This window comes from Myotis nattereri (assembly GCF_964212035.1).
Source record: "Myotis nattereri genome assembly, chromosome: 6".
Lineage (NCBI taxonomy): Eukaryota > Metazoa > Chordata > Mammalia > Chiroptera > Vespertilionidae > Myotis > Myotis nattereri.
In genome coordinates, this window is record NC_138081.1 from 62817624 (window position 1) to 62843496 (window position 25873).

Here is a 25873-nt window from a genome sequence, read left to right on the forward strand (position 1 = left end):
ATATATATATATATATATATATATATTCATCAACAAAAGTGTTTGCTGCCTGTATTACGTGTAAAGAATACGAAAGCAAGACAACTATTGCAGTGACCTTCCAGCTTCTCTTGGAGGTCATTCTTTGATATGTGCTGTTTACAAAAGGAAGGCAAGGGAGAATTTTAAAAAGGTTATTCCTGCAACCCTATTTACAAAAGTAAGACAGAGTGTTCTTTCAATTCTTTTTTATTTATTTTTTTAACAGTCAGCCAGTTTGGCTTTATGGACGCCGCGATGCTCAGGCCTTGACCGCGTACTTCCGTAGTGGGTCTAGCCGCTCCTTCCGCGGCTGCTGCTTGGTCTTCAGGTTCTCTTCATGCTTGTTGAGCCCGCGGCGCATGGCGCGTGTTTTCTTGGGCCGCAGACCCAGGGACTTGTACTTCTTACCCTTGTAGAATTTCCTGAGGTTCTCTTTCTGAGTCTGGTTAATGACGGTAAGAACACGGGCGATAGGCTTGCGAACAACTCGGATCTTAGAAAGCTTGGAAGCTGTGCCGCCTGTCACTTTGGCTACGCGCAGCTGGGACAGCTCCACCTTCAAGTCGTCCAGCTGTTTGAGCAGCTCCTCCTTCTTCTTGCCGCGAAGGTCCCGAGCCTTAATTTTGGCCATAGCTGAACACCCCCCCCCCCCCGCCCCCGCCGCCTTCTTGGAGAGAGCTGTTCTTTCAATTCTTAAAAATTTAGGCATAATTTGGAAATGGATGAAAATTTACCTCAATACTTACAAATAAGGGCAGCAAAAGTAAAAATCTGCCCTGAATGTAAAATATCCTCAGAAGTTTGACAAAACGGCTCACTTACAGAGGTTTCAAGTTAGGTAAGACATTTTCACTTTAGTAGTAACTTTCACCTAATAGATAAATTTTGATAAAGCTTTAAATGAATGGTAAAATACTAACAAATTAATATGGTAGTGTTTTGTAGGAGAAAGACTATATAACTTTTACTATTGTATCATGTAAGAAGTTTATGATTATATGCTAACATTTCAGACAAAACCCCTAAATTTTAGTTTAAAAAGTTCTATTCCATTAAGCAAATCCTATGTAGAGAGAAATCCAGCTGAACGTTTCAGACTGGTGATAGCTGCTATTGGGTGGAAGCAGCGTAGTGGGGTCTCCCAGCCCTGAGCACTTCATCTGTTTGGGCTTCAGTGTTCTCATCTGTAAAACAGTCATAATAATATTACTAACCTCACAGGAATGTCATGAAGATTAAGTAAAATAAGATGTGCTTCTAATGGGTTACAGGTGTGTCCCAGACACTGCTTCCCAACACATTCCAAATGCCAGTGGTTATGGCGTGAATTGTGTCCCCCATAAGTTCAATGATGTTCTAACCCCCAGTATCTTAGAATGTGACTATTTGGAGTCAGGCTCTTTAAAAAAGTAATTGAGTTAAAATGTGGTCACTAGGGTGGGCCTTAATCCAACATGAGTGGTACCCTTATAAGATTAAGACACACACACACAGAGAAGACCATGTGCAGAGGGAGGAATGGATGGCCTCAGAAGAAGCCAATTCTGCCAACACCTTCATCTTGGACTTTTGGCCTCCAGAATTATGAGAAATAAATTTCTGCTTTTTAAAGTCACCCAGTCTGTAGTATTTGTTATGTTGCTCTAGCAAGCTAATATGCCAGTCATGGCAAGGGGTGACTGGAGTCCTCTAACCGCAGGGTACTGTACAAAGCCTACTTTTTGTGCACTGTGACATGGAAGAAATTTGAGAAGCACTAAGACAAGAGTTAGACTTAATGCAGCCGGTTTTGCTCCTGGCCTGCATACGTGACAGAAATTATTACTCCAATTTATGAAAATCTAAATGTAAGCATCTAGAATGAGTCTCATATTCCTCAGCATTATTCAACTGGTTGCTCACAAAACTTACAAGAACCAACTGCAGAAAATACATAGGAGAGGTATAAGGAGGTGTTTGGAGAAACACTGGCAAGCATAAGAATAACTTATTTTGATGGTAAGAGCTCAAGGCTTTCCAAGGATAGCCTACTACTGAGAAAACCAGATTCACTTTTGTAAGTGAAAAGGTCATTTCAGTAGTCCAAAAGCATAACATTCTACTACTAGAATGCACGAAACTCATACACAGGTGGGGTCCCTAGGCCGCGCCAGCAATCAGGGCCTATCAGGGCCATCTTGCCCAGTGCTGATCGGAGCCGGGCCAGCTGGGGTCTGCTGGCTGCCAAATGGGGCCTGCCGGATGGGGTGAGGGACCACGGGAGGTTTGCCGGGCAGGGGGAGGTTGGCTGGCCATGGGAGGTCGGCTGTGGGAGCACACTGACCACCAGGGGGCAGCTCCTGCATTGAGTGTATGCCCCCTGGTGGTCAGTGCGCATCATAGCTACTGGTCGAAGCTGCCTCCTTAGCGCAGTAGGTAGCGCGTCAGTCTCATAGCTACTGGTCGACCAGTCATAACGGTTGCTTAGGCTTTTATATACAGTGGGGCCTTGACTTACGAATGTCCCGACTAACGAGTTTTTTGAGATACCAGCTGTCTCTTGGCCGATTTTTTGCATTGAGTTGATAGAGTAATTTGAGTTAACAAGCTCCTTAACGAGCTCTGTCTCAGAAGGAATTAAACTCGTAAGTCAAGGCCCCACTGTATATAGATTTCCTAAGAAGTACAATTTGTATTTCTGTACTTGTTAAGTCAATTTAAAAAATTGCACGTTTTAGTAAAAATGAGTTGTGGAACACTCATAAATTTCTCATATATACAATAGCAATGTTTTTACATACACGATATTTCCGTGGGATACGGTCATTGAACTTTAAAATACTTATTTCACCCTGGCAGGGAGGCTCAGTTGATTGGAGCATTGTCCCTTCCACCAAAAGGCTGCAGCTGCAGTTCAATCTCTGCTTAAGGTGCAATATGGAAGACAATTGGCTGATGTTTCTCTCACACATGAATGTTTCTCTCTCTCATTCCCTTCCCCTCTCTCTAAAATCAATAACAAAAATAAAAACATATCCTTAAGTGAGGATTAAAAAAAAGAATTCAGAATTTCATTCAAAGGGGCAGAATATATATTTGGGACACTGAGGCAAGGCTAGATATATAAAGCTATCATTTTCTCATTTACCTTTCACAGATGGTCAAACAACCCGGAACTCTTCCTGAAGATATTTTTATGGCTGAGACTGGCTCTCAAGTTAGAAACAGATTGGCCTGTGCTGTACAAGACACAGCCACTAGCCACACGCCACTAGCCACACGTGGCGAGTGTGACCATGGAACTAGGTTTGAATTATAATTAATCTACACTAATAAAAGAGAAAAATGGTAATTGGCGTACGGCGCTACCCTTTTCATTGGCTAATCAGGGCTATATGCAAATTAACTGCCAACTAAGATGGCAGTTAACTGTCAACAAAGATGGTGGCTAATTTGCATATGTAGGCACAATGCAGGGAGGCGAAAGGGAAAGCAGGAAGAAGCCCCCTGCCACTGACAGTGATCGGAAACCCAGGGGGGAGCTAAGAGCTGGGGGGCAGGGCAAAGGCGGCCCTGGGGCCGCCTTTGCCCTGCCCCCCAGCCATGATTGGAGAATCAGGCGCCTTTGCCGCCCTGGCCAGTGATAGCAGGAAGTAGGGGTGGAGCCAGCGATGGGAGCTGGGCATGGTCGAAGCTGGCAGTCCTGGGAGCTAGGGGTCCCTTGCCTGGGCCTAAAGCGGAGCCCACGATCGCGGGGGCCGCTGCAGCTGCGGGTTCCCGCTGCCCGGGCCGGACACCTAGGCCAGAGGCGTTAGGCCTGGGCAGGGGCGGAGCCTGCAACCAGAGGGAGCTGGGGGTCCCCTGCCCAGGCCTGACACCTCTGCCGGAGGCCTCAGGCCTGGTCAAGAGGCCGATCTGGTGATTGGTGATCAGAGGGTGATGAGGGTCAACTCCTCTGGCCGAGGCATCAGGCCTGGGTGGGGGGCGGAGCCGGGATTGGAGGGATATGATGGTCCCCTTGCCCAGGCCTGAAGCCTGGGTCAGAGGCATCAGGCTTGGGCTGGGGGTGGAGCAAGCGATCAGAGGGAGATGGGGGTCCCCTGCCCAGGCATGATTCCTGGGCCAGAGGCCTCAGGCCTGGGCGGGGGTCAGAGCCAGTGATCGGGGGCGGGGGGGGAGATGGGGGTCCCCTGTCCAAGCCTGACACCTCTGGCGGAGGCGTCAGGTCTGGGCAAGGGGCCGATTAGGTGATCGGAGGGTGATGGGGGTCTACGCCTCTGGCCAAGGCATCAGGCCTGGGCAAGGGGCAGAGCCAGCAATCGGAGGAGTCTGGGGGTCCCCTGCCCAGGCCTGATGCCTGGGCCAGAGGCATCAGGCCTGGGCTGGGGGCAGAACCAGTGATGGGGGGAAATGAGGGTCCCCTGCCCAGGCCTGACGCCTCTGTTAGAGGCGTCAGGCCTGGGCAAGGGGCCGATCCTGTGATTGGAGGGTGATGGGGGTCAACGCCTGAGGGCTCCCAGTATGTGAGAGGGGGCAGGCTGGGCTGAGGGACACTCCCCCCAACCCCCACACCCAGTGCACGAATTTCGTGCACTAGGCCCCTAGTTATACTATATTAAAAAAACCGATACTCATTTCAGTTATTGAAAAAATTGTCCACAACTAATTGTATATAGTTTTAACTGTAAAATGCATGAACTCTAAATATAGATCAAGCATGCCCAATGAACATTAGCATCCAAAATGAGTGTGAGTATACTATACACACTAGATTTGAAGACTTAATACACAAGAAAGGATATAAAATCTTATTAATCCATTTTTATATTGATTACATGTTGAAATGATACTATTTGGCAAATGTTGGATTAAATATTTTATTAAACTTGATTTCCCCTCTTTTTGTTTTAATTATGGCTACTAGAAATTTAAAATTACATATGTGGTTCACATTAAATTTCTCATAGCGTAGAGGTAGACTGTCATATAGCTAGTTAATATGACTTCACCATATTTCCTGAATAATTACCCAGCTACCGAGAGTGAGTAGTTAAAAATTCATTTACTTGAATACTATTTATATCCTGGAGAAAATGTGGGCCAGTAGGCTTTGAACAGCTGGGAAAGGCTTTGAATTTTAAGAATAAGGTTTAAGTAAACAGTTTAAATAACTAAGGTGAGAACCTGAAATAATATTTAAGGCATAACTATATTTGCAAAAATACTTTTGCTCTAGTCAGGTCTGATTTAACATTTCCTTTGGATACAGTCATCGAACTTTAAGATACTTTGGTTGATACATATAAATCATTTTGTCAATTATATATAATAAAACACATTTTGGCAAATATGTTCGAAAAATGCTTTCACCTCCTCTCAAACCTGAGCAATTCTGTATTACTTTAACCTCCAAACTTAATTTGATTCAGGTGGAAATCAAAGGTGTCTAAAATAAGAAAACAGGTGATGTGATGATCCTGTTAATTTTAGGGTAAATCACCCCTACTCTCCACCAGCATTAACTTACATATACCAGTGCCCACTTCGTTTCTCAAAAATTCTCTACTAACTTACTTGAGAGAAAGCAGTCCAAGTAGTCAATAAAATAAAATATGCTGGGTTGGGAAAATCTAACCCAAGCATAATTTAATCTTTTGACAATTATCTAAAGTCATATAATAATTACAGATATATGTTGGCTACTAATTCTCTGAGGCTCAATGATTTTAAGATAAGAAATATTTATTTTTAAAAATAATGTACCCATTTTATGGAATTTAACCTACTTTGCAATAAAAATAGCTTATAGGTTCCTATCCAGAAATTTATCAGACATAATACACAGGTCAACATATTCAGAGGTCAATTACAATTCAGTATATTTAACACAAATTATGTCGAATAAAATTATTCCAGGACAATTAAGAAAGCTCTAACTTCATTATGAAGATCAAGTATCTTTGCAGGTCTGGGAGTTCGACTTGTCTTGTAGAGGCAATAGTGCTGCCTATGAGAAATAAGGAAGTGGAACCAGCCATTCTACCTAATTCAACATATGACTTCCTTGCCCTAAAAAAATAAAAAATGTAACTGGAAAGGTCAGCAAGACAAGAACCTATGGCTGTGAGCTCTTAGTACTTATGGAAAAGTCTAAATTGATATCCCAAAGAAAAATTACCCAAGTCTTAATGAGATGTAGTAGATGAAATGAAAACCACTCGTCATAGTAAAATGCTAAATCTCTATCAGTACTATAGATGGGACATGATACACACATCTTGCTGCCTGGGTGGAAAGCATTATAGCTATCAGCTGGCGATATCTCTGCAAGGGCCTGGAAGCCAGCATTTCAGGAAGCCTGACGTCAAGCCCACAATCCAGGTACAGCTGGCATCTGGAGAAGAGAGCAGCAGAGCAGTCAGACGTGTTTCCAGGTCAGCTCTGCTCCTGGCTCAGCGGTGTGGGCTGTGGCCCGTGGGGGCTGGGTGGTGGCGGAGCAGACTCCTGCGTCAGCTGCAGGTGCGGAGCCGGATGTGCAGCACTTGCTAAATGGAGCTCCCCTGTTTGCTCCTGATGGGCGTGCAGATGCTCCAAGGTTTCCTTGGAAAGTGTGATTACGTGCACTGGCTCGCTCTGCGAGGGTTCCATCTGGCTTTCAATCACACTGAGGTTCTGGATGTGTTCCGTTTGCTCCTGTTGAGCTGAAAGAATTAAATTCTGTAATTGTTCTGGCTGCTGTGTGAGCAGCGTGAGATTAGCAGCCTGGTCTGCAGTCATGCTCTGGGAACTGTCTGCAGTGACGATGCTGATTCCCTGGCTAGGACCAGGCATGAAATTGATGTTATGTACAGAATCGGTTACAAGAAGCTGTATTTCCTGCTCTCCGGACGTAGAGAGTTGATATGGCTGCAGCTGAAGAATATTCCTGACCTCTTCAGTATTATTATTGCTGGAAATGCTGCTGGCATCCGCTACATGTTTCTCTTTGCTATGGATTTTCAAGTGAGCTTTCAGGTTGTCTAAACGAGCAAACTGTAAGTTACACTCAGGGCAGGAGAAAGGCTTTTTGCCCGTGTGCAGAATGCAGTGTCTCCTCTTGGCGCTGGAGTCAGAGAAGGATTTGCCACATATGCCACAGGAGTACGGCTTCTCTCCTCTATAAGGAAACACATGTTTTATATTAAAAACAGAAAGATCTATGTATTACTTCCTGATTATTGAGGAAGAAGCAGTCAAGAATAGAGGAAACCAGACTGGGAGCCATAAGTCATGGGTTCTCCTACTCACTTAAGGATGTGGAGCAACTCACAACTTCCATGGGCTTCAGTTTCTAATCTTATTAAAAAAGGTGGGGGTGGTGTCTGAGGAAGGGGGGTGGATGGGGTTGGACTAGATGTGATACAAGTTTATGATTCCATAGTATTTATTTTAGATAAGTAAATATTTACATATTACATATTTAGTTCCTTTTTGCTTTTAGTTCTCACAGCCATTTTACTCTGATGGCCAAGTAAGTATATAACTAATTTCAACATTAAAATGAGTAGCCCCTAGTTGTGAAGCTGTTAGAAGACATACTAAATCAAATTTAGAAGTAAGTCTTGTGAACAAAACACTCACTCAGAAAACATTAAATTTAATATTTATTTTGACTGAAGATTTAAGCTTTGGACCTGCCCCCAGACCAAACCAAAATTCAAGAAATGAAATTAACAGTGCAAACTTTTGCTGGCCAACATCGGTTTTCCTGATTTTGCCTAAGTGAGGAATTCTTTATTGAAAAGATTTTTAAAAATTATAAACTACACAGAAAATTCTACCAGAGTAATAATTTGGGGAAAAGAATTATATATGTAATGAATGTCATCCTACTGAATGCCAGGGTTGAATGAGGACTCTACACAAGAGACATATCTGCATAACTTTACCGATGGATTCTGATGTGGGTCTGAAGAGAACTCTTTGCTGTGAAAGATTTGCCACAGATTTCACACGTAAATGGCCTCTCACCTACAAAAGGAAAAGCATTTAGAAATATACATTCAATGTAAAACAAAGGCAAACATCACCCCATAGTTTCACAATGTAAAAAAGAACAAAGGCAAAACCACTTGAATCCTCAATAAGCACCTACTATGTGCTGGGTGGCAGGAGGATGCAGAGAAAGTGTAGGTATGGTTCTTTCCCTTAAGCTTAAAAACTGAAATAAGGAGGTAAGCGACTATCGGTGGGAAACACCCTTGGATAGCTTAAGACTCTCATGCCTTACTGCTGGGTTAAGCAGCCCTCTTGACCTTCATAAGGACACCCGTCACTAGGGTGACTTTCGTATTGTTTACATTTACATCTGCTTTCTAAATATATCTAGAATCTGACCACTCCTCACCATATCTACTGCCACCTCTGGTCCAGGCCACTGGCATCTCTGTGCAGCAGCCTCCTCATGGGTCTCTCTCCCCTCCCCTCCTTCTGTCCCTGCTGCCCAGTCCTAACAGTCAGATCATTTCACAATCCTGTGCAAACTCTCTAATGGTGCCCATCCAGAGAGAAGCCAAAGCCCTGGGCCTACAAGGAATCAGATCTGTCCGACCACCTCTACTTCTCATCCGAAGCCTCCCTAACTTCATCCAGCCCTCTCCCCTTGCTCACTGACTCATCCTCTCAGGGGTCCTGGAGAGTCCCTGAACTCACATCCCCTGGCCCTGGCAGGTCTCCCCTAGGGGTCTCCCAGCATGAGCCACTCATCCCAAATCTCTGCTCAAATGCCACTTTACCAGGAGGCCACCTCACCACCGAAAGCACTGTCTCAGCCCAACACTCCTGGTCCACTTCCCCGAGTCAGTTTTCCCACAATGCTGCCATGTTATTTATTATCTAGCCCCGCCCCCACCCCATTCTTATGTAGGATAATTTATAGGCTGATTCACTCTTAGCATCAGGCCTGGCACACTATTCCAGAAATCCTCGCTGAGTGAAAGAATTTCACAGGATGGTGACTAAGACTCACAAGAATCAATAAAGCTTCGGCAGTGTTTATTCAGCATTAGTTTGTATACTGCACCTACAGTGACAGACTGTGATACCCTCTAGGAACGACTGAGACAGGTTTAATGAGATATGGTACCATCTATCAACCCAACATCTGGAATGTGAAACTTGTCAGGAAGTGTCAAAGGTGGGACTAAAGGAGTTCAGAACATTTATAGCCAATCAAACTGCTGCTAACCCTGAAAGAAATTAAACCTAAAATTACAATAGCAATTATGAGGAATGCTTCAATTAGATTAGATCATTTTTAAAAGTGCACTTAAAAGCAAGGGTTTCCAAATCAAATACATAGAATAAGATACAGTATTTTTCATTGTATGCAAGAGCCACCAGAAGGCTTCAAAAATTTTTAAAAAGCTTCATTAACACATTTGCTGTAGAAGATTTTTGTTTTAATAGGCTAATAAAAATTAAAGATATAAGAGGAGCCTAAAATAATGGTCTGTAAGTCTGATGGTACCCCTTACAGGTGACTATCCTTGGATATCTTTCATTCCTTGGTCTAAGGCCAATCTGAGGACCATAATTACAGAATTTCCTAAACCCAAGGAGGATTCCCCAAAAGTTTTTGAAGGGTGGCAAACACACAATACAATATACAGATGATGTGTCATAGAATTGTACACCTAAAACCTATATAAGTTTATTAACCTAATGTCACCCAAATAAATTCAATGAAAAAGAAAGTTTTTGTAAATAGATTACCTGAGCGCAGTGAGAGATCATTTCACATCGTCCCTTCCTTCTTTCCCAAATCCAGGCCAAATGGCTACTGATCCTTTCTCCCAGGGATAACTATTACCTCTGTCCTAAGAGCTGGGCTTCGTTTTCTGCCTCCCTGTGACATGCAGGCTATCACAGGGAATGACTTGGGAAGGGAATAACCTTTGCACCTTCTCGAGTCCATAGAATACTTTAACACTGTCAGAAATAATTACTGTTTATCCAAGCTGAAACATGATTAACTACAATTAAAAATAAAACTACATAACCAGAGGGAAAAAGCAACTCAGGGATGATGTAGTTGGATGGGTAGCTAACCTATGATGTCATTTAAGTTACAACCCAGCTCTTTGGGAATTGAAAGCAATTATCCTTATCTTACAAATCTTTGCAAAACCAGAAAGGCAGCTGTAGAAGCAGTTCAAAGCCCACCCATTTTTATCATCTCAATTCCTAAGACTGAAGAAAAAAACAAGGAAAAAGAAGTGGGTTTTTTTTTTTTTTGTTTGTTTGTTTTTAATACAAATGACTATAGAAACACCCTGGTCCCAAATCTAGCCTATAGGCCCTATAAGACTGTATTCTCCACAAATTCTAGTAAGAAAAATCTTTAGTTTATCTGAGTGGATAAATTTAACTCATCACAAGTCTCCTGACTAAACATTTAAAACAAAGCCTACGAGGCCTCTGTTCGCACCTGTCCATGTGTTCATGTGCTCCGAGTATTGTTTTTTTTAATCTTTAGATAGTATTGCAATTTGTAAAATTATCCTTTAAATATGAAGGAGAAATAAAGTTGTCCCTAGACATAGAAGTTGAGGAATTTTATCACCAGAAAACCTCCATTGCAGGAAATAGTTAAGGGAGTTATTTTACCTGAAACAAAGAACATTATGGTCACAGCACAACGAGCAATACCACCCAAAAACTTACAGCATAAAAAGGGCTCATTTGTGACAACAGAAACATAAAAGGGGAGAGGAGAAAGGTGTGAACTGGCAAAGGAAGATGAAGATCAGAAACACTCAAAAGGAAAAAAACTACAGTATGTATGTAACTTCATTTTTTATAAACCTAATGGTAACCATACACAAAAATCCCCAAACCAGGTCATATAGCTTAACAAAAGAGGAACCAGAGGAAAGAAGTGTGGAATACCACCAAACAAAAACAACAGACAGAAACATAAAGGAAAAGAATGGATGGAGGCACAGAGCTACCAGAAAAAAAAGATAAAATGGCTATAGGAATCCTCATACATCAATAATAAACCCAAATGTAAATGGTCTGAATTCATAAATAAAGAGACAGAGTAGCGCAGTGGACCAAAAAATAGAACACAACCATAGGCTGCACACAAGAGACACATCTAAGCTATAAAGACAAAGGTAGATTCAAATAAAAGGGTCGAAAATGATTCTCCAAGAAAATAACATCCATAAAAGGAGGTGTAGTCATACTTATATCTGACAAAGTAGATTTCAAGATAACAAGAGACAAAGATGGACACTTTATAATGATAAAGGGAACACTACATCAAACATAACATTCTTATTTTTTTAATTTTTAAATATATTTCTTTATTGATTTCAGAGAGAAAGGGAGAAGGGGAGAGAGAAACATCAATGATGAGAATCATTGATTGGCTGCCTCCAGCAGGTCACCTACTGGGGATTGAGCCCGCAACCTAGGCATGTGCCCTTGGCCGGATTCGAACCTGGGACCCTTCAGTCCACAGGCTGATGCTCTATCCACTGAGCCAAACCAGCTAGGGCAAACATAACACTTCTTGCCCAGCCAACGTGCCTCAGTGGTTGAGCGTGACTTATGAACTAGGATTCAATTCCTGGTCAGGGCACATACGTGGGTTGCAGGCTCAATCCCCAGTGTGGGACATGCAGGAGGCAGCCGATCAATGATTCTCATCATTGATGTTTCCATTTCTCTCTCCCTCTACCTTTTCTCTGAAATCAATAAAAATATATTTAAAAAGAAAAAAAACACCACATAACACTTCTTAATATTTCTGCACCCAACTAGGGAGCACCAAAATATATAAAACTACTACTCACAGAATGGGAAAAACAGATCAAAACACAATCATAGTTGGGGATCTCAATACTCCATTGACAGCTCTAGAAAATCAATAAAAAAAATTTTGGGGCCTAACTGGTTTGACTCAGTGGATAGAGCATCGGCCTGCAGACTGAAGGGTTCTGGGTTCAATTCCAGTCAAGGGCACATGCCAGGGGTTGCAGGCTCAATCCCCAGTGGGGGGTGTGCAGGAGGCAGCCAATCAATGATTCTCTCTTGTCATTGATGCTCCTATCTCTCTCTCTCCCTCTCTGAAATCAATAAATGATACCTTATGAAACACTAGATCAAATGGACAAAATTGACATTACAGAACCTTGCATCCCAGAACATTAGATTATACATTCATTTCCAGTACACATGGAACATTCTCAAGGATAGACCATATGTTGGGTCACAAAACTAGCATCAACAAATTCAAGAAGATTGAAATTATACCAAGCATATTCTCTGACCACAATGCCTTGAAATTAGAAATCAACTGCAAAAAGGAAGTAAAGGAACCCAAAAATACGTGGAGATTAAACAACATACTACTAAAAAATGACTGGGTGAAAGAATAAATAAAAGAGGAGATCAAAAGATATACAGAGACAAATGAGAATGACAATACAACATATCAAAACTTCTGGGATGCAGCGAAAGCAGTAATAAGAGGGAAATTTATATCATTACAGGCCTATCTCAAGAAACAAGAGAAATTCCAAGTAAACAACCCAACATCACATCTTAAAGTACTAAGAAAGAAGAACAAAAGCACCCCAAAGTCAGCAGAAGAAAGGATAATAAAAATCAGAGCACAATGAAATGAAATAGAGAACAAAAAGACTATACAAAAAATTAATAAAACAAAGAGCTGGCTCTTTGAAAAGATTAATAAAATCGACAAACCCCTGGCTAGACTAAGAAAAAAGGGAAAAGATCCATATAAACAAAATCAGAAATGAGAGAGAAGTCACCACAGACATCACAGATAAATACAAGGAATCATACTAGAATATTATGAAAGACTATAGGCCACCAAATTCAATAACTAGAAGAAATGAATAAATTTCTAGAAATAGGTAGCCTTGCCAGTCTGCACGGTACTCGGAACCACCACCACGGCCGCCTACAAGCTGGTGCTGATCTGGCATGGCGAGAGCGTATGCAACCTGGATTCGCGGTGCTGGCACACCACCACCCTGAGCACAGCAGGGCACGAGGAGGGAAAGTGTGGGGGGCAGGTGCTGCAAGATGCTGGCTATGAGTTTGACCTCTGCTTTACCTCCGTGCAGAAGACAGCAATTCGGACCCTCTGGACAAGCCTGTAGTGAGGCCCCGGCGTCTCAATGAGCAGCACTATGGGGGATCTGACCGCTCTTAATAAAGCAGAAACTGCTGCCAAGCATGGCGAGGCCCAGGTAAAAATCTGGAGGCGCTCCTATGATATCTCACCACTGCCGATGGAGCCCGGCAACCCCTTCTACCGCAACATCAGTAAGGATCGCAGGTATGCAGACCTCACTGAAGATCAGCTACCCTCCTGTGAGAGTCTGAAGACACTAGTGCCAGAGCTCTGCCCTCCGGAATGAAGAAATAGTTCTCCAGCTTGAGGAGGGGAAATGGGTACTGATTGCAGCCCATGGCCACAGCCTTCAGGGCATTGTCAAACATCTGGAGGTCTTTCTGAAGAGACTAGCACGGAGCTGAACCTGCCAAAGGGTTTTCCCATCGTCTATGAATTGGATAAGAACGTGAAGCCCATCGAGCCCACGCAGTTCCTGGGAGATGAAGAGACCGTGTGTAAAGCCGTGGAGGCTGCGGCTGCCCAGGACAAGGCCAGGAAGTGAAGGCGAGCAGGTAGACGACTTTCCCAAGGACACCCTCCCTGCCCATCCCACTTCTCTGTGGCACATGCCACACTGACTACATCTGCTGGCATTGAAGGTTGTAGCTGCAGAGGGGCACTGTGGCTCCCAATTTTGTTTTAGCCACTTTGTCTCTTGCACTCACTCCCTTCATGCAATCTGGTCAGAACAGCACCCCTGGGCACGGGTCCTCCGTCTAAGCCGAGGGAAGACTCTTATCTAAGGGCGCCCAGAGGTAGTAACTCCGCATTTTGGATAGTGCTTTGTTTATTACTAGGGACCTGCCTGAGTAGGCGGGTAGGGAGGAGCCATGCTGAAGCGTGACCAATGAGGAGAGGCAGGAGAGCCTATTGGTGTTCCCCCAGCAGTCCTGTGCTATTCTGCAGTCAGGTGACTGAGTGGGGGCTCCAGTCATCCCAGTGGAAGATGAGTGCCTGGTGATTCAAACAAACATTTTCTCCCGAACCCCAGGAAAGCTGGCTCTAGAAGATTGGGATCAATACTGAATATTTACATGTTGCATTTACTTTAAAAAAAAAAAAGTGTATCTATATAAAATAATACAAAACAAATACCCTACTGGGGTTTCGAGTGGCAGTTGAACTATTCCCACATGTGGTCATCACAATATAAGCCATTCTTCACACCAAGGTGGGATGAGCTCCTTGACTTGTAAGGTGTAGGAGTTACCCTGCTGTGTATTTTAGAATCCCTCCTCTGCTTTATTGTTTCATGGCAGTGAAATGTCTCTTGATCATGTCCAGGGATGTCTTTCACTGTGTCTAAGTTCTGAATCATGTTGCAGTTGTGTGGCCCTGCCACTTGGGCCCAGTAAGCATTTTGAAACATAACTACTAAATGTTTTTTCCAGATCAGTATAATAAAGGAGTAATGTGCAATAAAAAATAAACAAGAAAAGAAAAATATAACCTACCTAGACTGAATCATGAAGAACTGGAAAACCTGAATAGACCAATCAGCAGTAAGTAATTGAAATAACCATCAGAATCTTCCCCCAAAAACAAAAGTCCAGGATCAGATGGCTTCATCAGTGAATTCTACCAAACGGTCAAAGAAGATTTAGAACCTGTCATTGTCAAACTCTTCCAAAAAATTGAAGAGGCAATACTTCCCAACACATTCCATGAGGCCAATATAACCCTGATACCAAAATCTGGCAAAGATAATGCAAAAAAAGAAAACTACAGACCAATATCTCTAATGAATACAGATGCAGAAATTCTAAACAAAATACTGGCAAATCAAATACAATAGTACATCCAAAAAATAATACATTACGATCAAGTGGGGTTCATTCCAGGGTCTCAAGGATGGTTCAACATACGCAAAACAATCAACATAATACACATTAACAAAAGAAAGAATAAATATCATATGACCTTATCAATAGATGCAGAAAAAGCATCTGATAAAATACATCATTTATGATTAAAACATTCAATAAAATAGGAGTAAAAGGAAAGGCCATAATAAAAGCCATATATGATAACACCTCAACATAACAAAGGACATATATGATAAAACCTCAGCTACTATCATACTCAATGGTGAAAAATTAAAAGCTTTTCCTCTAAGATCAGGAACAAGACAAGGATGTCCACTCTCACCACTCTTATTCACCATAGTGCTGGAAGTCCTAGCCAGAGCAATAAGGCAAGAGAAATAAATAAAAAGCATCCAAATAGCGAAGGAAGAAGTCAAACTGTCACTTTTTGTGGACAACATGATTCTGTATATAGAAAATCCTAAAAACTCCACCAAAAAACTATTAGAAACAATAAACAAATACAGTCAAGTTGCAGGATACAAAATCAACGTGCAAAAATCCACTGCCTTCCTGTATACTAACAACAAAACTTCAGAAAAAGAAATGAAAAGAAAAACACACAAAAAACCCCAACAAACCCAATTCCTTTTGTAATTGCAACCAAAAGAATAAAGTCCCTAGGAATAAACATAACAAAGAATGTGAAAGACGTATATATTGAAAATTACAAAGCATTATTTAAAAGCAATTGAAAAAGACACAACAAAATAGAAAAATATTCTGTGTTCATGGAAGGGAAGAATCAACATAAATGGCCATATTGCCCAAAGCAATATACAGATTTAATGCAATCCCCATCAAAATCCCAATGTCATGTCTTTAAGAAGTAGAATGAGAAATCATCAGATTTGTATGGAACCACAAAAGACCCCAAAAAGCCAAAGCAATCCTGAGATAAAAGAACAAAGCTGGAGGTAACACGCTACCTGACTTCAAATTATACTACAGAATTACAATAATCAAAACAGCATGGTATTGGCAGAGAAACAGACACAGATCAATGGAACAGAATAGAGAGCCCAGCTATAAAATCACATGTATATGGACAGATGAATTTCAACAAAGGAGCCAGAAACACAATGGAGTAAAGACAGTCTCTTCACTAAATGGTGCTGTGAAAACTTGAGAAAGGGGTCCCAATATGAGGTGACAGGAAATCTGACTTTGGATGGTGGGCACACGATGCAATATACAGACCTTATAACATAGAAATCCACACCTGAAACCTATATGTTCATGTTGATCAATGTCACCCCAATCAATTTAATAAAAAGAAAGTTATAAATACTGATTCTAGGCGAGAAAGTACAAAAACAAAATCCTCAGTGCCTATGTCACCTTGGTATATTTCATTTTACTTCCTTTTCTTAAAAAAGTATCTTGATAATCTTGAATGATAAATTAATCCTACCAGACCTGAGGCCCTGAACCTAACTGTCCCCTATACCTGGGCTCCTGAGCATTAAAGAGAAAAAACCAACATGATATAGAAAAATGTTAGTTACATGCAAACAAGTAGTTAGAATAAGATGGAACTTGGAGACATTGTAGAAAATAGGTCTACCTTTCATCTACCTTTCATCTAGCACCAATATTCCACCTTTGTGTGGAAATTACCGAAAATCGGTACAGCGGTCTAATAGGGTTAAGAGTGAAACATGGAACCAGACTCTGATTTGTACTCTTTTGTGGTATTAGATAAATTTCCCTAGAAAAAGTGCTCAGTAAGTAATCTGTTTTGCTAATCTACAGAAATGTTACTTCCCCACAAATGCTGACAGCATTCTGCTTGGGCTTATCCTATCTAATAAAGAGGGAATATGCAAATTAACCATCACGCCATCACAAAGATGGCGGCACCCACAGCGGAGGTGGGGTTTCCATAACACAAGATAGCTGCGCTCACAGTGGAGGCGGGGGTTTCCGTAACACAAAATGGCTGCACCCACAGCAGAGGCTGAGTTCCTATAACAAGCCTTAACGAGCAATCAGCAGGGACCTGAGGCTGTGGGGTGCTGGGCCGGGGCAGGGGACCTGAGGCTGCACCTCCCCCCACCACCCTGGCACCAGGCCAGGGGACCTCAGGCTGCACCCCTCGCCTGGTAGGGCTTGACGGGGGACCTCAGGCCGCAACCCCCACCCAGCGGGGCTTGATGGGGGACCTCAGGTTGTGTCCCCCGCCCCGGCACCAGACCAGGGGACCTGAGGCTGCGCCCCCTACCCGGTGGGGCTTGACAAGGGTGGGGCCGGCCGGGTCTGGATCTCGCCCAATGGGGGTGGTGCCAGGTGGGTCTGGGTCTCACGCAATTTTGAGGTGCCGCGGGTAGGCAGGGACTTGACTCTGGGTCCCGCGGTGTACCCCAGACTCTGACAGGAGGAAGATTTTCATATACATTTTACTAGTTTTCTTTCATCTCTGACACTTCTATCATAGCGTAAGGGCAAATAGCACTTATTAAAATATTTCCTCTAATTAATCCCCTTTTAATATGCACGAATTTCATGCACCGGGCCACTAGAAGATTATAAAATTCCCACCCAATTTACAAAGAACTATCTGGGGAGGGTACTCCAAGTATTTTATTCCTAACTCTCCTGAAAATATAAAGTATATTAGAAAGGAAGGATGAGATAGTGTTTTACCTGTGTGTGTTCGTAGGTGTTTCTTTAGTTGAGACACGTCCATGAATTTGCGATGGCAGTGGTTGCATTCCGGTAATGAGTGGCCTTGTCGCAACAATAAAAAAAGTGTCAGTGCCTCTTTCCGCCATCTTGGAGCCCTGGAGGCCTGCTGGGAACAGGACTTCTATAACGACAAATACGTCTGGAAGGCTGTGGGCCAAGGCCATTTTTGCCAGCTATAAGTGGGGTCTCCAGACCCAGAGGGAACACACAGCTCTTAAAACTGAAGGTGCTTGTGCTCGACCTGAAACTGAATTCTCTCTGGGCGAGAGATGTGCCTATGTGTGCAAAACAAAAAACAACAGTGACACCTGCTGGCAAACCAGACAAAACCAGAGTCGCCTGGGGAAGGTAACTCATGCTCATGGAAACAGTGACAAGGTTCGTGCTAAATTTCAAAGCAACCTTCCTGCTAAGGCCAATGGATACAGCACCAGTATAATGCAGTACCCCTCGTGGATTTAAACTTATTGGAAAGTAAATAAATAAAATAGATTTGTTCTCTTGGAAAAAAAAACACAGTGTTAATGCATATATGCTCTCCCTACATTTCTTCAGAGATTTGTGTTACAACAATTTCCTGAAAGATAACCACTTTAAATATGGTACTTTAATAAAACCACAATAATTTTTAATTAATTTGGTAACAGTTAAAATTTCCTCTGCATTTCAATTTACTGCTTCCTAAGAAAGCTGGGACCCTTCCAATCTTCCTAAGTATAATCTCCTTTTCCCCTTGAAGCACTGGTACACTATGGCCAATTAATCTCAAATGACATTCCAAACCTCCCATTCATTTCTTATGGGTTGTCAGGAAAAAAAGGCCAGTAGGTGAAGCCAGGTTGGAGAAAGTCTGGACGACAGCTATGGGGTAGTGACATCTCTCTCCAGGCACCACTAACAATTAATCCACTGGGACCTCACAGTCAAGCTGCACTTTTGAAAGGTACTAATTTGTAGGGTTTCTGTGTGTGGCAACAAAACTATGGAATAAAAATTAAACACAAACCACAAGGTAGTGAGAATAAACACAAGAACATCTAATTTAGATGGCTTTTAAGGCTTTTTCCTGAATACTAATTAATTTATCTTCTATAATATAAACCCAGTGTTTCAGAAATAATTTTTATTTGCATTTCTCCCCCACCAATCCAAATTTTCTCTCACTTTATTGTACCTGTATGGACTCGGTAATGGCTCTTTAGTTGTCTTTTCTGGCTGAAATATTTTCCACACTGATCACAGGTAAAAGACTTCTGTCCTGCCAAATAAAAAACAAAACACTAAAACATGCAAAAAACTATAAAGAACTAGAATGCTCATTAATATGGTAAATACCATAGGGGGCCCAGGTCCCCATTTTCTACAAATGATACAAGTGACTTGTCTACAAACCCAAATGCCTTCAGAGTCTACCCCAGTAACATACATGTTACAAAGGCATGGAAGACAATGGGGACTGGTGGAGACTGGGGTAGAACTGGAGAATTCAAGTGTCCCCCAAAGGCATCTGAAGTAAAATAATTCCAAGTTCTGGTGGTTAAACGAAACACATCTGCAGTCAGTTTATAATAAGTCCTCGCTAAGGCTCGATGCTGTGCAGAACTGTAAACTTCACTCTAACAAAAGCATAAGTGTTGTTCAATGACACCATGCAGGAAATGGCACCAGCCTGGGAAGAGACTAGTTAGATCATGGTAATGCCCACCCGGGGAATGGGAACCTGGTGCCCTCCTGTGCAAGCCCGGCTACCTGAGTGCAGGCTCATGTGCTCCAGCAGCGAGTGCTTGGTGGTGAGAGCCTTGCTGCACACAGTGCAGGTGTATGGCCGCTCGCCTGTGTGAATCCGGCTGTGGACCTGCAGGGAGTGCTTCTGGGTAAAGCCTTTTCCACACTCATTACATTTGAAAGGTCGCTCCCCTAGAATAAGAGCCCCAGAAAATTGTATAAGCAAGAATCTGCACATCTTTCTGTTCACTCGCAAATTAAAGTAACTATAAAGGGATTTCTCTTAAAAGGCACACATCCAAAAGGCCAATGAACTGGAGAAACAGTATATCAGCAATACAATTTTGCAAGCTGAAAGAGATGAATCTGATGGCAGCAGTGAGGAATGCTGAGATACAACCTAGTTTTGAAGACAGAGCCTCCAAGAAGACTCAGGAATTGGTGGCACCTGTTCTCTCTGAAAATGGGGGTAAGGAGGATAAGTGACAGTCTATTTCAAAGGTGCTTAGACCCCTCAGATTCAGCGTCCTACCCTACGGAGCCAGGAGATTGGCCCTCTTCTCAAAAGAAGATGGAGACTGTTCTCCACAGAGGGTAAAGCAAAGGGTCTCTGGACTAGAGGTCTCCCAGTCCAGAGGAGTGGGACGACCACAGGGAGAACAGGTCAAACTTTGTGTTTGAGATGATGAGACACCCCCACCCCCCTCCCCCGCCAGCCTTCTTCTCCCTCCTGCTCTAGATCCTGGCAGCAAGGAGCCTACAGCCTCCAGGTGGGAGAGTGGAAAGTCTTTGCCTACAATGTCAAAGAGCCCAAGGCAAGAGAGCATCAGCAAGGAAGCGGGGGCCAGCCACGCCACCCCCAGCAAGGCTGCTTTCTGCAGGCCTTCTCCATACCTGCAGAGTTGCCAGTAGCTTTTAGAAAACCATTCTTACAAAACTATGTTTTTAAGTCATCATTTAAAGAAGGCCTCCAGTAGTTGAAACAGATGCCAAACAAGAAGAAAAAAGGCAACATGCAGAAAACAGAAAGTGCCTAAGGTGATGAAAATGTTAAAACCTAACAAATAAGTAAACGTTATTATTAACATGCTCAGAGGTAAGATATTACACTGTGAAACAAAGAGAAAGAACTCCAATACAAAAAAGAATTTAGAGAAAAATAAGCACCTAGAAGCAAAAAACATAAGAGTAGACACACACACACACACACACTATAGGAAGTGGAAATCTCCTAGGTGGAAATAGGAGAAAAAAAGATAAGGAAATTAGAGGATGGGTCCAGGAGGTTCAACAATCAGATAACAGGAGTTTCAAAAAGAGAGCAGAGAAAACAGAGAAGAGAAATCATCTATGAAATAATTCCAGGAAACTTTCTGGAACTGAAAGTTATGAGTTTACAGAGAGATGCACTCTAACGTGATTCACTGGAAACTTTCTGAATACTGGGCAAAAGGGAAGATCCTATGTGTTATTTTCCTTAAAAAATCTCATAGAACTACGTAACTCTTTAAACTATGCTGTATTACAGTTCAACAAGTATTCCTCAAGTGTCGACTTTGTTCAAAGAACCAGAATTCAGGGTTCTCATCGATCTTAAAAACACCAAATCTCCAGATAATTAAATCAGAATCTTGGGGCCCAGGCACTGGTAGTTTTAGAAGTTCCCTCGGTGATTCTAAGGTGCAGCCAGGTTCAGAACCACAATCAGAACTACTGGGTCAAATGACAGCAAACTGCTGAATGACAGAAGACTTAAGCATCAGTCCTATACATAAGCTTACAATTAAGTTAAAGGGTATTTAAGTGGTACTACAATCAAATCCAAAACAGAATGAGTTAGGTAGGTGTATGTATAAGAGAGGGTTCAAATGAAGAAGGGATTTCTGGCTAGGGCTACACTGTCCAATACAATGACCATTTAAATGACTTAAGATAAAATTAAAAATTCAGTTCCTTAGTCATACCACATGTTAAGTACTCAAAATCCACATGTGGCTAGTGGCCACCACTATATCTGATGATGATATTCCCATTATCACTGAAGGGTCTCTTGACCAGTACTGGGCTAGAGGGACCAGAAAGAAGACATTTACTCAGCTAAATGGCTGAGTGAGAAAGCTGTCCACACAGACCAAAAGCATAGCTATGGCCAAGATGAGGAATGTTCAAGAGTCAGAAAGCAGATGCATTTGGCTAGAGTTCGATACCTGAATATTATACCCTGGAAGCAACAACTATAAGTAAGAGGTTCTGGAATCAGACTACCTGAGTTCAAATCCCAGCTCTGTCAGTACATGGGTAACCTGGGCAAGTTAAGCTTTCTAAGACTTGGTCTCTTCATCTGTATAATGGGGATAATATAACCTCTCTCACAGGACTGTTGTGAGAACTAAATGCAATTACACGTGTAAAGGCGTTATTACAATGCCCATGACCTAGAAGCTGCACAATAAATGAAAACTATTATTACCATTACTACTCCAAAACACATTCCAATAAGCTGTGAAAGTATAATTACCCGTGTGGCTCCTCTGGTGGATTGCTAAAAAGTGATTGTACTTAAAGACTTTGCCACAGTCTTTACAACGGGCCTCAGGGCCAATGGGGCGCTTTCTCCTTCCACAGACCCTCTTGGCTGACCCCTGATCTTCTTCATCCCCAACAAGTTTGTAATCTCTCAGTTTGATGGATCTCTGAATCCTCCGCTTGCTGTACCGAGTCTGGTGGTCCTGCCCATCTTGGGTCTTAGGATCACAGTTCTCATCTTTTTCAGCGGGTGTTCCCTCCCCTCTACCTGGCTCACAAGCAGGCTCAGATTCTTCCATTTCTTTCGCTACGGTCTGTTCATCCAGTACCCCATTGTCTCCCTCTTTAACCACAGAGTTTTGTCTGTTCTGAACTGAGTTGTTCACTCTCAGCTGTATTTCTTCCTCCGCAGCCAGTTCCGATTTCCCCTCTTGCAAACTGTTGACTTTTCTTGGTCTTCCCCGTTTCCGCTTCGGCGGATCATTTTTCTTATTAGAAATAACCACCACTGGAGCACCAGCTGTGTTCAACGTCGCTGGCTTTGGAGAGCTATGGTTATTCTGAAAGTCCGTGTAAGCCTTTACCAGGTCGTAGACTTTTAAGAACTGAGCAGTTGCCAGGATTTGTTCTGTACTCTTCTCGCTGGCCTGGAGATAACCCGTGTAGATAAACTCCAGCAGGATACCAAATGTGTCGGCCACCATGCCCTCCAGCATATAAATGGACTGGCCGATCTCCCCCTCTTCAGCAAACATCATGGAGAAGTATTCACTACTGGCCGCCAGTAAGGCTTTGTGGGCCCGGAAATGCACGTTCTCCACGATTAAAGTGATGTCACAGAGAAAGCCCTTCTTCCTCTGGTCCTCCAAGCTGGCCAGGACAGCGTCACTGTGAGTGTCTGAGTGCACAACAAGCTGCCCGGGGGGCTCTGCTGCTGCTTCTGCCATTTTCTTTGGAAACCAAGAAGCATGAAGCCTGAAACAAGAAAGCGACGTTTAAAGAGGGGGCAGCACTAGCAAGGCTAAGCCCACACCAAACGAACCTGCCATTCACCTCACCTTGCTGACTGACACTCACTACTGACCATTTGTAAGTCTATGGAAAAACTCAGCTTTGGGCCCTGGCGGGCGTGGCTCAGTGGACAGAGCGTCAGCCTGCGGACTGAGGGGTCCCGGGTTCGATTCTGGCCAAGGGCACATGCCTGGGTTGCGGGCTCGATCCCCACTGTGTGCAGGAGGCAGCCGATCAATGATTCTCTCTCATCATTGATGTTTCTCTCTCTCTCTCTCTCCTTCTCCCTTCCTCTCTGAATCAATAAAGAAATATAAAAAAACCCCCAACAACTCAGCTTTGGGTTCTCATTCCTGCTGTACTATTATCTAGCTGGGCCAATACATGTTACCCCTCGGGGTCTGTTTTCTCCTTTGCAAAATGAAGGGATTGGGATCAATCACCCTGAAAGTCCTTCCCGGCACTCACTTTCCATAGTTGCACAAACATCAGAATGAGAACTACAGTGTCTAGATTTCACAGAGTATGAGCCATTTAGTTCTGTGAAAACAAATAGGAAAAGGGCGAAGAAGACGTGCATGTGCGAAGTGAATTTTGGGGGGGTTGGGGGGGTAGTTGCAATTAAATAATAACGCCGGAGCCGGGCCTCGCTTCCGAAGGGCTGCGTGGGACGCCCAAGGCTGGCGGCAGGCGGCGCTCGGCGCAGGGGCGGGTGGACGATGCCAGATCCGGAGACGGCTGAGCTGCGAGCCGGCGCGGGAGGGACCCCGCCTCCGGGCCGAGCCCCTCGGGCAGGGCCAGGGAGCGGACGGCGGAGGAGGGAGGGGTGGACACGGACGGTGGGTCCGGGGTGGACCTACCTCTGGGGGCGCCCGGCGAGGTGTGGATCGCGGCCGGCCAATCGGGTGGCCTGGCGGGCGCGCCCGCGCCGGGCCCTTCGTGGTCTCCAGCTCCCCCGGGCCTGCAGCTGGCGTTCCTGCGCCTGCCGGGGTTCAGCTCCTGGGCCGCCACCGCCTCAAATGCTGCCAACCCGGAAGCGCCGGCGCCGGGAGCCGGCCGCGCGCCGACGGCGGACCACGTGGCCTGCGGAGACGCCCCCCGGCGGGCGGGGCGGGGCGGGGAGGGGCGGGGCCTGAGGTCCCGGGCGGTGTCTCCTGCAGAGCTCAGACAGGTCCAGTGTTTGCAGGGAATTGGGAGAGGTGGGCAGGAATGACGTTGTCACCCTGCGATTGTGGAAGTTCTATCTTACTAGACCGTTAGCTCCTCACCCCAGACGCCGAAGCTCCCTTTAAGGTCTCGAATGTGAATGAATGAATGAAATCGCCTTTATGTCCTCGTCCTTCTTCCCTTCCTTTCCCTCTTCTTCCTTCCCTCCCCTCCTCCTCCATGATTGGCCTCAAACTTGTTTCACATCTGCCTTCTGCAACCTCCTCCCCACCCCCTAACCTACCCCCCTACTTCCAATGCCTTGGTCCAAGGGACTGAAGAGAGCGCTCTAGTGAGACTGGACACTGAGCGATCTTCAGCGTCTTCAAACCTTACCTGGAAATTAGAGATGTTAACACCAGTGCCTACTAAGTTGGGTTGCTGTGGGGCAAACAAGATTAAGTATGTAATGCGTTTAGTGTCTGGTTTAATTCTTGACTACCGTGATTAAAATTCTTCTTCAGACGTTCATAATTTTTCTTCAGTAGACTATTAAAGGGTTCTAACTAGTCTTAGCTGCAGTGTTGTTCCCAACAGTTCACAGGAGTAGAGGCGATCTCTCAAATTCACCTGAACATCATGTGTTTTATCTGACAACCCTCCTTGGAAAAGATGCCTGATTCTGATGATATGGAAAGTTAACATTATGAAAACGCTTTCCACAATGAGATAGATAGAAATGACAACAGAAAATGCATAACTGAGCTTAAAGGAAAGTAAAGCAAATTCAAGTTAATGCCTAACTCTAAAGATTTACTGGGGAAAGAAAATTCTGTTGTCTGGATGTATCACAATTTATTTATCCATTCACCTAATGAAAGACATCTTGGTTGCTTCCAAGTTTAGGTAATTATGACTAGAGCTGCTATAAGCATCTTTGTGTAGGTTTTTGTGTAGACATGAGTTTTCAACTCATTTGGGTAAATACCAAGGAGTGTTATTGATGGTAAAAATATGCTTAGTTTTGTAAGAAACTATCAAAGTCTCTTTCACAGTGACTGTACCATTTCGCATTTCCACCAGCAATGAATCAGAGTTCCTCTTATTCCACGTCCTTGCCAGTGTTTGGTGGTGTTCATGTTCTGGGTTTTGGCAATTCTTTTTTTTAATTAAATATATTTTTATTTATTTCATAGAGAAAGGAAAAGGGAGAGATAGAAGCATCAATGATGAGAGAGAATCATTGATTGGTTGCCTCCTGCACACCCCACACTGTGGATCAAGCCCCCAACCCGGGCATGTGCCCTGACCGGGAATCAAACCCATGACCTTCTGGTTCATATGTCAAGGCTCAACTACTGAGCCATGCCAGTCGGGCAGTTTTGGCAATTCTAATAGGTGTGTAGTGGTATCTCATTGTTCTAATTTGCATTTCCCTAATGACATATTTGTGTGGAGCATTGTTTTCATATGCTATTTTCCATCTGCATATGTTCTTTAGTGAAGTGTCTGTTCGGGTCTTTTGCCTATTTTTGACTGGGTTATTTGACTGAGTTTTAAGAGTTCTTGTATATTTTGAATAACAGTCCTTTATCAGATGTCTTCTGCAAGAATTTTCTCCCAGTTTGTAGTTTGTCTCATTATCTTGACAGTGTCTTTTGAAGACCAGAAGTTTTTCATTTTAATGAAGTCCAGCTTATCAATCATTTCTTTCATG

At 43.5% G+C, this 25873-nt stretch overlaps 2 protein-coding genes and 1 pseudogene across 4 annotated transcripts; 1 reads left to right on the forward strand and 2 right to left on the reverse strand.

Moving 5' to 3' along the window:
• Positions 1–248: 248 nt before the first annotated feature.
• On the reverse strand, positions 249–1501 carry LOC308521807 (large ribosomal subunit protein uL29-like). The gene has a single exon (XM_081094914.1). The coding sequence runs from the start codon at positions 728–730 to the stop codon at positions 281–283; it is 450 nt and encodes a 149-aa protein (XP_080951040.1). The 5' UTR covers positions 731–1501; the 3' UTR covers positions 249–280.
• Positions 1502–4871: 3370 nt separating this feature from the next.
• ZBTB24 (zinc finger and BTB domain containing 24) lies at positions 4872–24048 on the reverse strand. 2 transcript variants are annotated; one of them, XM_081094382.1, is made up of 6 exons: positions 23871–24025; positions 21992–22974; positions 19498–19665; positions 18923–19006; positions 17707–17887; positions 4872–7156 (listed from the first exon to the last, which is right to left on the reverse strand). In XM_081094382.1, the coding sequence occupies exons 2-6, from the start codon at positions 22944–22946 to the stop codon at positions 6436–6438; spliced, it is 2109 nt and encodes a 702-aa protein (XP_080950508.1). In that variant the 5' UTR covers positions 22947–22974; positions 23871–24025; the 3' UTR covers positions 4872–6435. The 2 variants fall into 2 exon arrangements, with proteins under 2 accessions (XP_080950508.1, XP_080950507.1); XM_081094381.1 differs by lacking the exons at positions 4872–7156; positions 17707–17887; positions 19498–19665 and having other exon boundaries at positions 18860–19006; positions 23871–24048.
• Positions 7931–13697, forward strand: LOC308521504 (phosphoglycerate mutase 1-like; annotated as a pseudogene). The gene is made up of 2 exons: positions 7931–7942; positions 12930–13697. The product of its transcript is annotated as a phosphoglycerate mutase 1-like (transcript).
• Positions 24049–25873: the final 1825 nt, after the last annotated feature.

Coding starts and splice junctions, on each gene's coding strand:
- ZBTB24 (XM_081094382.1), bottom strand. CDS start 22,946: ATGGCAGAAGCAGCAGCAGAGCCCCCCGGGCAGCTTGTTGTGCACTCA. Junction 19,666..21,991: donor CCACCAGAGGAGCCACACGG/GTAATTATACTT, acceptor CTCTTATTCTAG/GGGAGCGACCTTTCAAATGT. Junction 19,007..19,497: donor GCACATGAGCCTGCACTCAG/GTAGCCGGGCTT, acceptor TTTATTTGGCAG/GACAGAAGTCTTTTACCTGT.
- LOC308521807 (XM_081094914.1), bottom strand. CDS start 730: ATGCCTAAATTTTTAAGAATTGAAAGAACAGCTCTCTCCAAGAAGGCG.